At 44.8% G+C, this 12707-nt stretch overlaps 1 protein-coding gene across 14 annotated transcripts in view; it reads right to left on the bottom strand.

The window, feature by feature from the left end:
- Positions 1-12707, bottom strand: part of LOC118400084 (inositol 1,4,5-trisphosphate receptor type 1-like) — a 144888-nt gene that overhangs the window by 84672 nt on the left and 47509 nt on the right. For 13 of the 14 annotated variants that reach the window (XM_035796515.2, XM_035796522.2, XM_035796523.2 and 10 more), the window contains 17 exons: positions 6885-6984; positions 6632-6792; positions 6218-6359; positions 5922-6080; positions 5611-5783; positions 3879-3998; positions 3482-3676; positions 3051-3302; positions 2792-2933; positions 2542-2695; positions 2141-2331; positions 1802-1934; positions 1520-1574; positions 1245-1410; positions 861-1025; positions 681-752; positions 402-539 (listed from right to left, as the gene is read on the bottom strand). In XM_035796515.2, the coding sequence (XP_035652408.1) occupies positions 402-539; positions 681-752; positions 861-1025; positions 1245-1410; positions 1520-1574; positions 1802-1934; positions 2141-2331; positions 2542-2695; positions 2792-2933; positions 3051-3302; positions 3482-3676; positions 3879-3998; positions 5611-5783; positions 5922-6080; positions 6218-6359; positions 6632-6792; positions 6885-6984 (2518 nt within the window). The remainder of the gene's footprint in view (positions 1-401; positions 540-680; positions 753-860; positions 1026-1244; positions 1411-1519; positions 1575-1801; positions 1935-2140; positions 2332-2541; positions 2696-2791; positions 2934-3050; positions 3303-3481; positions 3677-3878; positions 3999-5610; positions 5784-5921; positions 6081-6217; positions 6360-6631; positions 6793-6884; positions 6985-12707) is intronic. The other variant, XM_035796517.2, reaches the window with a different exon arrangement.

Here is a 12707-nt window from a genome sequence, read left to right as displayed (position 1 = left end):
TATTATTATTCGACCATGCTGGTCATTTATGAACATTTGAACATCTTCGCCATGTTCTGTTATAATCTCCACCCGGCACAGCCAGAAGAGGACTGGCCACCCCACATAGCCTGGTTCCTCTCTAGGTTTCTTCCTAGGTTTTGGCCTTTCTAGGGAGTTTTTCCTAGCCACCGTGCTTCTCCACCTGCATTGCTTGCTGTTTGGGGTTTTAGGCTGGGTTTCTGTACAGCACTTTGAGATATCAGCTGATGTACGAAGGGCTATATAAATAAATTGGATTTGATTTGATTTGATTGATGTACTGTACAACTCTATGGTATAAATGCTCTAGTGTTTTCTTCATGCCTTTTTGGTCAGGATGTGTTGAGAGTTTAGGTATGGCTCATCATATTCTCCAGTACCTTCTCATAGGGGATCTGCAGTAGCTCCAGCACCACACTGTGGGCCCCCATGTTCCTCAATAGTCTCTGTTGCTGCTTCTTACTCTTCTTCCCCGATGCTCCCTCCTGGACACACAGTTTACTGAGCCGCAGCAGGATCTGAACACAGGGGAAGAGAGAAGGGGCTCAGAGACTGTCTGCCTTATACATCTCTAATGACTGACAACATCTTAAAAGAGTGAAGGCAAGGACTCCTTACACCACCAACTCAGAGATGAGAGAAAATGAAGAAGATGATACCTCCTTCATAACCCTGTAGTTGTAACTGCTGTTGCTTTCCTCCTTCTTTTTGTCAGAGCTGCCTGAATCCCCCTGCAAATGGACAGAGTTAGAATGAGAGCTTGTTCATATTCATGTGAAGCATTCCCAAAAAAAATAATTGAGATGTACAATCATCGTTGGGAAGTTTTGACCAAATACCTTCTTTTTATGGTCGGACTCTGAGGGTCCGTCCCCTCCGTCATCGTCCCCCTGCCTCTTGTACACCCACAGCTCCGACTTCTCCACGATGGAGCGCAGCTGGTCCAAGTCGGACTTGATCTGTTTGTAGTTGTCCACATCTTGACTGGTCACCAAGAGCTGGACCTAAGGGAAGAGGAAGCGCTATAACTCAGTTTAGACTAAAGTTTAATCTCCACAGCAAGCTAGGCCTTTAATTGCCTTGTAATCAAATGACTTTAATGCTCATTCATATGATGCCTTTCTAACTAAAGATACGATTCTTGATGAGTGTGCAGAAAACTGATACAGTGGACCTGTGAGTTCTTGTGGCTGTGGCACCTGTGGGTTTGGTCGGAGGCCTACCTGTTTGAAAGCCATGAGGACTTCCTGTCTCTGGCTGAAGTGTCTGAAGAGCAGCTGGAGGGCCCCAGACACCAGGGGAGGGTAGTCATGCATGGTGAGGTGCAGTAGCACCCTCAGGAAGGTCCTCCCTCCATGGTCATCCAGGTCCAGAGGGGTGTTCTCCTCACTGCAGAGCAACACACCAGGCTCAGACACTGAGGACTGAGTATCCCAGTCTTAAAAACAGTCCTTTTACGGAGACTGACACTGCATTGCTTTAAAATGAGAGGGTTTACCTTCCTCCAAAGATTGCCTCTGCCTGCTCTTCTATGTTCTCAAAATCTAGAGCCCCTAACAAAACAAATGAAGCATTTACATTCTTGTGAAACCCGTTTGAAGGCTATACTTCACTTTTGAAACCATCCACTCCACAAATGAACTTGAAAAATATCTGAATATAAAAATGTAATACAAATACTAAGGGTGTAAGGACATGTGGCATCTCTTATGCCTGTAGTGTCTGTAGCTTGAGGGTAAAAGCAGTAAGAAAGAAAAGGCAAGGCTCTCAGTATGCTGACCTGTCATATTATTTCCATCTTGACTAGCACTAGACGATGTATTATCACCCTGAGGGTTACTCTCATCAAACTCTCGCTTGAAGATGCAGAGCAGGCAGGAGATCCTGTAGTCCAGCCGCACATTCAGAATGAACTGGTGGGCAGGAACAGAGCACATCAGTTAGTTAAAACACCAGGCTTTGGAGCTCACCACTAAGAATAATCATACGGAGAGTAATAGGTCCTTCATCTAGATTTTGTACACATTTGTATATGATACTATGGGAAATCAAAGCCAAGATATTTGGAAACAACATCAGAAAATCTATATAAAAGACCAGATGACGGGGCAGATGTTACCTGCAGGATCTCGATGATCTTGAGCTTGGTGTCCATCACCATGATGTCCTCCCTCTCCGGCTCTGTTTGGGTCTTGACCACACCCTCCTCCGGCTGGTGGGTGGGGGTGATGGGGAGGAAGCCCCCCCCCCGAAGGACCACCTGGGTCATTAGCTCCCCCACCCCATGGATAGACTTCATCACATTACTGCCTGTGGGGACACACATACACACAAAAACACACACTCCTCAGAGTTGAACTGGGGTGCTTACTCACACACAACACATTAACCAAACCTAATTAACTCCCACATGATTCCTCATATAAGGGAAGGGTATTGAGAGCGAGAGAGTGCACCTCAATTACACTACATCAGTAACAGCCAATACCAATTGACAGACAAAAGAAGTCGGGTGTTCACCTTGTTTTTCCTCTCCCTTCTCCAGCTTGGTAATGGGGTAAATGGTGCTGACATGAACACAATCCAAGATGTTCAATAAGATCTTAGTCAGTCGCAGCAGGTCACTGAAGTTATAGAAGCCAAAGTAAATGAGATTCCTTGCCAGGTTCACTACCTTTTAACAGAGAAAAGTGAAAATGGAAGTGAGATAATTCCTCATATTATACATTCTCTCTGGTTGACACTTTGTGATGTTTCCAGAGAAAACTACCTCGAAGGTGAGCTTGTTTTTCTCTCTGTCGTCGAAAGGGATGTTCTGAGACACCACAGACATCAGGTAGTTCTCCACGAACTCCATGGTCAGGCAGAACCTTTCCTTGATCTCATCTCTGGTGGTCCCATCATTGTCATAGCTTAGAAAGTGAGAGAACATGCTTGTGTAAAGGCTCAGAGGTAGCCTATAGAGGAGCTCAGCTAATGCAGAATATCGCTGATAGGACCCTAATAACACGTTCATAAACCCCACTCACTTGTCAATGGCGATCTTGGAGGGGATCTCGGACCAGAGGCGTGCGTACTTGACTGGCGTGACCTGTTCCTGGGGGTCGCGGTCCACGTGCATGTGCAGCATCATGCGGCAGAAGGATGCCCTAAGGTCATAGGGCAGGTCCTCGTCAGACATGCAGCGCAGGATCAGGTCCACGTCTAGCTGGCCAGAGATCTTATTGATGGCCAGGTACTGACGGTCCAGACACATCCGCGCAAACAGATTCAGCTGGTACCTGCAGGGGGAGAGGAGCATACTTTAACATCTGGTCAGGGTATTAGTCTGAAAGCAGGCTATGTACATAGACAATCAAACTGTCCCATATGCTTTTAGATACTGTACATTCAAACATGTCATTGCACCCATAATCCAACCTTAAATCCTTCTGAACACTGTAAGGCGCTAAACCCCGACCTGTAGTAGCTGACCACCTCCTGGTCCTCCTTCTGGCCCTCCTTGGCGTCCTGGGCCAACTCTCTGACACTCTTGCTCCTGATCTCCTTGCAGTTGTCCCTCCAGAAGAGCCACACCTCCTCCTCGTCCTCCTCCGTCTCTATGGGATTCTCCCCCATTGTTACAGCCTCAATCTCAAAGCGCGACAGAACTAGCCTGGTCGGCGCAAATAAAACAGACAGTCAACATAGTGCAAAGTAACTGCAGAAAACAATGAATACTGAAACACACGTCGGTCTTTGTTTACATAATCAATAGCATTACTAATAACACTATATTGGAGCCAATCTAATTAGAAAGCATCAGTATAATGTTCAAGCACGCACACACCCACGCTCATGTTTTTAGTGGGGTTTACTTAGTCTCGATGAGGATGTCTGCGTTGGATGGGTCCAGCACGGCATTACAGATGAGCTCCTGAGTCACTGGGATGGACTTGTTCATGGACACACACAGATCAGACAGGTAGTCCAGAAACCTGGAGATGAAGGTCAAAGAGAAGGGGATAGTCAACATACAGGTCCAGCTGCCTAGGAGGAGGCATACACCACTGCACTGGATTAACACTCACGTTGGTGCTAAACTGAAGAACAGGGCTACCGCACACAGAGCTACCGTAGACAACCTTGGCCGAAGACAAGAAGAAGTAGACCCGCTATGACCTCCGCAGAGTCAACAAACGAGCAGAAGGACAATATGGGAATAAGGTTGAATCATAATACACAGACGCCCGCCTCATGTGGCAGGGGCTACATTCCATTACTGATAACAAAGGAAGACCCAACTCTGCCCAACGATGACTCTCTAGCAGACAAACTCAATGCACGCTTTGACAACAACATTGTGAGAATTCGGTGATCTCACTCTCTGAGGCCGACGTGAGAAGGGTCTTTAATCAGGTTAACACCCGCAGGGCTGCTGATGGTACTCCAGATTGCGCTCTAGGGGCATGCGCAGAACAGCTGGTAAGCATATTCACAGTTATTTTCAACTTCTTCTTGCCCCAGTCTGTAATTCCCACGTTTCAAAATGACCACAATCCTTCCTGTTCCTAAGAATTCTAAGGCTTCATGTCACAATGACTAATGCCCTGTAGCACTCACTTCTGTAATCATGAAGTGTTTTGAGAGGCTGGTTATGGCACACATTAACTTCATCATCTCAGCCACCCTAGACCCACTCCAATTTGCATACCACCCCAACAGATCCATAGATGACGCAATCTCAATTTTTCCACACCGCCCTCATCTACCTAGATAAGAGGAATAACTATGTGAGATTGCTGTTCATTGACTACACACTATTGTCCCCTTCAAAGTCGTCACCAAGCTTAGGACTCTGGGTCTGAACACCTCCCTCTGCAACTGGAACCTGGACTTCCTGACGGGCCGACCCCAGGTTGTAAGGGTAGGCAACATCTCCTCCGCCACGCTGACCCTTAACACAGGGGCCCCACAGGGGTGTGTGCTTAGTCCCCTCCTGTACTCCCTGTTCACCCACGAAAGTGTAGCCACGCATGATTCCAACACAATTATCAAGTTGACTGATAACACGACAGTGGTAGTCTTGATATTCTTGTGTTTTTTTTCTAATAATACATTGTTATTGATCCTTGCATTGTTGGGTTTTGAAAGGCATGTGACATTAAAACTTGAAAACTACGGGGTCTACAACAGTGCACTAGTCAGTATCCACAGTACAGGCTCCCAGAGTAGGCTTATTCAGGCTCTATGACCTGCTACAGCCCTGTGCTGCTGGAAACAGAAGGCTCCAGTCCCGACACAGTCCCCCTCCCAGCTCCATCAGACCCCAATAAAAGCCCCCTTTATCCAGACCCTTGGATCAGCATGGTTCTCATGTCGCCAGCAGCACAAGACTGGAGCTCGACAGCACTAATGACAGCAATTACCTCCAGTGCCAGGGTCCAAAACAATCCCATCCTCTGATACCCTCATGAATACATTTGAATACATCTACATCTACTACATTCCCTGGCTGGTGCTGTACAAACAAACTTCCCCCCACAGACAACCTTCTGAATCAGGCCCATGGCATGCCCCCATCCTATCACCCCGTCCTCTTGGTCTCACCTGGGCTCCCGGTTCTTCCTGACCAGGGTGACAAAGGTGTCGATCTCTGCGGCCGTGATGTGTTTTTCCAGAAGCTTGCGGTTGTTGTGGAGCAGGGCAGTTATCGTGTCCTCAGCCAGAACGTCGTAGCCTATCTGCTTCTGCATGAAGCGGAACTGCTTGGCTATGTACTCCTGTAGAGGGGGAGTCAGTGAGGGTCAGGACCATTCTAATGCACAACTAACAGGTTAATTATATTTAGCCTTTTAGCTAGCACATTTCTGCTGTGTGTCTGAGTTGATTGATGCAATCAACCAGTTCTGCCCACCGACCTGGTTCTTCCTGTAGTCTTGTTGGGAGTGTCGTAATACCCGGTAACAGAGCCTGCAGATGTGCCTGAAGGGGGCGTGTCGCTGGTCACCAAGCTCTTCCAATCGCAGCATAGGACCATCCCCACTGTCCGTGAACGGGGCTTGGAGAAGTTTGAAAATCTAAAGAGGGATATGGATTCCATATGTCATTTAACTCAAATTGACAATGTGGAGAGGTCAACTTAACATTGACTCATTGTCATAAGTACCCCAAGCCCAAAGTAGATGATAATACCACGGAGTACAATGAGCTGTACCTGTTTGAGGATGTTCTGCTCCCTCATGAGTTTCTGTCTCTCTCTGTTGGGCTTGTTGACCATGATCTCCAGCACGTCCTGGCCAGTGTTGGGGATGTCACACACGAAGAAGACCAGGTCCTCCAGAAGCTTAGTGACAAACCTGGAGACCAGAGAGACAGGGCCAGGGAGGAATGAATGGTTCCACCAGGAACCCAAATAACACCCACTCCTACAGCCAGGAGCCACGGACAATAGCTAAAAGAGAAAAACTATGGAATACCCAGTGGACCTTAAAATGATGACACATCTCAACATGAAAAATAATACTTCTACCAAATGTTAAAAGGCCAACAGCAATTTCTAAAATGACTTTCGACCTACCAGATATTTACAACAATGTTGTACAACATCTGTTTCAAACACACACTTTACCTCCTCTCATTCTGTGTTATAGTGCCCTTCTCCAGTTTCCCAGCAATGGATGCCAACACTTTACTGGCATCGTTGGCCAAGTCTAAGTCTCTGACTTCCGCTGGGGGGACAGGCACTATGGCAAAGGCCTCTTTGTCTTCTTTAACCGCTGATGTGCCAATCTAAAAGAATGACGTGTAAAACATACTTTGAATAAATAGATTTTACAAGTCCGATCAAAGGTCACACACTAGTATCCTTCCCAGCCACTTACCCGTAACATGACAGGCTTCTCCTCCTCCTTGTCAATGGGGTTGTTGGTGCTGTGGACCCATGTGTTGGTGCAGAGGTGCCTGAGCCTCACAAAAGAGTTCCTGAGGGAACAGGACAGAACTCAGAGGACCGCACCAACACAAAAAACAACAGTCCACTAAACTAGTCAACCTCTCTATGATAATTCTACTAAGAGGCCTTTATATGCAAAATTATGTTTGTGGATAGTAATTCTTCAGGTGATAATTTTTTCTGGTGTCAACCTTACAGTAGCCTTGAAAAGTGAACTTTGTTTAAACATTTATATTGTTTGCAGAAGTATTTGGGATTACTAGGGAATACCAACCGTCTGTAATGCTCTTTCAACTTGGATGGGGAAAAAATGTTGTCTTATTAAACCAAGCCCTGTGAGGACAGAATGGGACGCTCAATAACGTACGTCACTCAATTTCTCAGAATCTGCTCTTGATGCAAGAGCTCAACTGTAGACAACCGTGCATGGTGACTCTGCATGGATATAGATGGCTGAGTCAGGACAGGAGATTCTTCAAAGTAGCCACCTTTTGGCTTGATGACAGCTTTGTACACTCTTGGCATTCTCTCAACCAGCTTCATGAGGTAGTCCCCTGGAATGCATTTCAATTAACAGGTGTGCCTTGTTAATACTTAATTAGTGGATTTTTTTCCTTCTTAACGCATTTGAGCCAATCAGTTGTGTTGTGACAAGGTAGAATTGGTATACAGAAGATAGCCCTATTTGGTATAAGACCAAGTCCATATTATGGACTTACTTCATTACTTTACTTGAAGACATGAAGGTCAGTCAATTCAGAATATTTCAAGAATTTTGAAAGTGCATCAAGTGCTATGATGAAACTGTCTCTCATGAGGACCACCATGCAGAGGATAAGTTCATTAGAGTTACTGACCTCAGAAATTGCATTTAAAAAAAATGCTTCACAGAGTTCAAGTAACAGACACATCTCAACATCAACTGTTCAGAGGAGACTGCGTGAATCAGGCTTTCATGGTTGATTTGCTGCAAAGAAACCACTACGAAAGGACACCAATAAAAATAAGAGACGTGATTGGGCCAAGAAACACGAGCAATTGACATTAGAGCGGTGGAAATCTGTCCTTTGGTCTGATGAGTCCAAATTTGAGATTTTTTTTTTTGATGAGTCCAAATTTTTGTTTCCAACCGCTGTGTCTTTGTGAGACGCAGAGAAGATGAACGGTTGATCTCTGCATGTGTGGTTCCCACCGTGAAACATGGAGGAGGAGGTGTTATGGTGTGGGGTTGCTTTGCTGGTGACACTGTCTGTGATTATTTAGAATTCAAGGCGCACTAACCAGCATGGCTACCACAGCATTCTGCAGCGATACGCCATCCCATCTGGTTTGCGCTTCGTAGGACTATCATTTGTTTTTCAACAGGACAATGACCCAACACACTTCCAGACTGTGTAAGGGCTATTTGACCAAGGAGGAGGAGAGTCATGGAGTGCTGCATCAGATGACCTGGCCTCCAGAATCACCCGACCTCAACCCAATTGAGATGGTATGGGATGAGTTGGACCACAGATTGAAGGAAAAGCAGCTAACAAGTGCTCATCATATGTGGAAACTCCTCCAAGGCTGTTGAAAAAGCATTCCAGGTGAAGCTGGTTGAGAGAATGACAACAGTGTGCAAATCTATCATCAAGGCAAAGGGTGGCTACTTTGATGAATCTCAAATATAACATTTATTTTGATTTGTTTAACCCTTTTTTGGTTCCTACATGATTCCATGTGTTATTTCATAGTTTTGATGTCGTCACTATTATTCTACAATGTAGAAAATAATAAAAAATAAAGAAAAAACGTTGAATGAGTAGGTGTGTCCAAACTTTTGACTGGTCCTGTATATCAATTGGTTGTTCAAACCACCTAAAACCAACTTAGTTATTGATAATGGTAATAACGTTTAGAGTGGGCTCTCACCACTAGTGGGTGTGATGACTTTCTGTAACATCCTCAAACAAGATGTATGAAAATCTAGTTCCAAAATACAAATACTTTGATGTTTTGTGTGCCAAAACAGCAGTGTCAGCAAATCAGCTTCTTTGTTCTTCAACGCGATGTGCCATTCATAATGGCTGCTGTAGCTACTGCTACCTAGCATGAGGACAAAAAGGGCAGTTTTCTGGGGAAAAAATAGCAGTATTTCAATCTTCCCAATGTATCAGTTTGGATAAAGGTAAAATTTGGAGTACAGAGGCATATCCCATCTCTATATTTTTTATTTTTCTTTAACAAGGCAAGTCAGTTAAGAACAAATTCTTATTTACAATGTTTACATTGTAAACACAATTTAACCAACACCCATCTATTTTTGTGGCTAACTGGACCTACCAATTGGTTTTGAATTACTGAAACCAAACCATAAGAATTGAATAAAAAGTATTTTAATAAACATGAAAAAGGTGAACATAAGAGGCGCTCAAAATTTCAGATAGACTACATGTCATATTAAACTGCATATAAACACTCTAAATAGGTCAGGAGGCAGACAGGGAGCCTAAAAAAATAAATGAATTATTTAGGCTATATTATTTCAATTATCTCAAGGCTATAGCCTACAAAGAAATACATTGTGAAGTATTTGCGAGTACGACCCACTAGTCTGGTAGGAGTCAGGGTCATTAGGCGCTCAGCATTTAAACAATATTTCATTGTGTTAACTTATTTTAGTCTATAAATTGCACATATAGCCCTGTGACTTACTTAGAATTAAATACAAATTAAATTAAATGCCTTATTAGACTCAGTCTACAGTGCCTTTGAATTCATTTTTAGAAACAGCAGTTCGTCCAAAGTCTGTGGCACGAGGCTCATTCTGACGGTGCAGGGAGAGCAGACCAACAGCGGAAAATATCCACGCTTGCAGAGCCACTGGAGATGCTAAACACCTTTTTGGCCACTCTTACCAGGCTGATATACTGTACATACACTACCGGTCAGAAGATTTATAACTCATTCAAGGCTTTTCTTTATTTTTACTATTTTATACATCGAAGAATAATAGTGAAGACATAAAAACGATGAATTTTTTAAAGATTTTGCCCTGTTTATCAAAGGTGTTGGAAAAACTTGTCAATAAACTACTGACTGGCTCACAAGTCCTCAACTGGCAGCTTCATTAAATAGTACCCGCAAAACACCCGTCTCAACGTCAACAGTGAAGAAGCGACTCCGGGATGCTGGCCTTCTAGGCAGAGTTGCAAAGAAAAAGCCATATCTCAGACTGGCCAATAAAAATTTAATATTAAGATGGGCAAAAGAACACAGACACTGGACAGAGGAACTCTGCCTAGAAGGCAAGCATCCCGGAGTCTCCTCTTCACTGTTTATGTTGAGGCTGGTGTTTTGCGGGTACTATTTAATGAAGCTGCCAGTTGAGAACTTGTGAGGCATCTGTTTCTCAAACTAGACACTCTAATGAACTTGTCCTCTTGCTCAGTTGTGCACCGGGGCCTCCCACTCCTCTTTCTATTCTGGTAGAGCCAGTTTGCGCTGTTCTGTGAAGGGAGTAGTACACAGCATTGTACCAGATCTTCAGTTTCTTGGCAATTTCTCGCATGGAATAGCCTTCAATTCTCAGAACAAAAATAGACTGACGAGTTTCGGAAGAAAGGTCTTTGTTTCTGGCCATTTTGAGCCTGTAATCGAACGCACAAATGCTGTTGCTCCAGATACTCAACTAGTCTAAAGAAGGCCAGGCCTAAAGCTTTTTAGGCAAAATAACCCAATCAAAATGGAAAGCTCCTTGAAAGTTGGAATATGACAGGCCTATTGGGCCAAAATCAATTATGGCATATTGTATAGATAAAATATAGCGGCACACAAGTAGACTACAAATGCATATTGGGCTGGGCATGCCCTGAGCTCGTGAAATTAGCGCTACTGGAGCGCTATTGGAGCGAAATTGGAGCAGGGGCAAGAAGGCCGACACTCCAGCCTTTGGGAATCTCGCTCCGTGCTCCAGTCAAATTGAGCACTCGCCACTCCTCGCTCACTTACTCTGGTGTCCACCTTCTCTGGCCGTAGGCACAGACAGTACACCAGACACTGGCTGTATTCTTGGCCTGGTTGCGTAATGACCCATTAGGCTAACAGGCTTACCTTTGTGTAGACCATCCACCATGCTCACTCTAGTGACTCATACCTAAAGCCCAGCCTGCCTACTCGTGTCCTGAAGAACATGGGTTATTTCAGGTAGGAAGGGAGGGGAGGAGGAGCCGAGAGGGAGGGTGCAGCCAATAGTAGCCAGAAGTTCAAGCACGCACCTGACAACGTTACACAATACAGTCTTTAACACAACAGTGAGAGGCGCTGGCCTTATCTGATGTGATGCTGGTGACAGAAACAACCACACTATTGTTATTTTAGCAAACACCGCCATTGCACATGATACAGTCAATAAGGGTGAAGAAGAAGGAACACAGCAAAGGTAAATATAGACATATGGTATGTCAGAAATCTACGCCCTGTTGCGCACATGAGAGAGCTAGTAATTTTACTCACACTAGTGTGTGTGTGTGTGTGTGTGTGTGTGTGTGTGTGTGTGTGTGTGTGTGTGTGTGTGTGTGTGTGTGTGTGTGTGTGTGTGTGTGTGTGTGTGTGTGTGTGTGTGTGTGTGTGTGTGTGTGTGTGTGTGTGTCAGTCAATAGAGTTTCAGTCACTTGTAGAATCTATGTCAAGGTGCATTGAAGCTGTTCTGGCTTGTGGTGGCCCAATGTCCTATTAAGACACTTTATGTTGAGAAAACATGTGGTTCGAGGCTGGGTTTCTATATAGCACTTTGTGACATCTGCTGATGTAAAAAGGGCTTTATAAATACATTGGATCGAGCACACCTTAATATCACATTGTCTGATGTCCATATTTGCGGTAATATATGGACAGAACCTGATCATTCCCATGTATTTGGAAGTAGTCGTCTGAAAGAGCAGTTTACTTCATGAGAAATATGACGGTGTGTTTTCTGTGTGGGGGCAGATGGATGGTTATTCAACATCTGGCTTCTGTGTTTAGTTAGGGGACCGGGAGGTGGCTAGATCAAGACATGTTGCAACATCTTCTGGTTCTCCTGAACAAGCCTGCAGTGCTGCAGTCTGCCTCATCACCATGGTTTCCTGCTTCAAACCATACCGGGACTTTCCTGACTATTATTAGATAGTAGAAAACAAACTGGACTCCCTCCTACAAACACGCACACAGAGAAAGTGGAATGAATGGCCAATGTCCGGTATCACCTCAGCAAGGTCAGAGTTCTGACTGATTTTGAGAAAACACAACAGCACATTCTTGTGGTAGATGGTGAGACATCTTAGAACTAAGGATCACTTTGAAAACAAAAGTTCTAAAATTGAATCATGTGCACCACTGAGCTATGCTGTCCCGCAAACCTTCTATTCACATCAAAGAACAAACAACTGAACATTTCTTTAGCTATCCCACAATAGCCCTGAAATGGTCCACTCTGAAATTGTAAACGCTGCTCCTTGGTTTCTCAGACTAACTAGGCTGCATGATTAGACACCCCTGAGGTCCCTTCTCCATCTCTATGAAGATGCGTCACGGGTGGGTGCCCCATCCAGTCAACACGTGACTGTCAGCAACAGCCTGTAACACGGCCCCTACAGGAGGAAATAGAGTCCTGCCCACTACTTCCCCTTGACCCCGAGTAACCCTGGACCACTCCCTAATAACCTGACGGTACAGGTTCACGTGGGGATAACGTGGGGATAAAGAGGGCACCAGACAGATTTGCATCATGCGT

Source organism: Oncorhynchus keta, chromosome 21 (genome assembly GCF_023373465.1).
Source record: "Oncorhynchus keta strain PuntledgeMale-10-30-2019 chromosome 21, Oket_V2, whole genome shotgun sequence".
NCBI classification, from domain to species: Eukaryota; Metazoa; Chordata; class Actinopteri; order Salmoniformes; family Salmonidae; genus Oncorhynchus; species Oncorhynchus keta.
The sequence above is the reverse complement of the archived record's forward strand: the minus strand, read 5'-3'. Positions and strand labels throughout refer to the sequence as shown.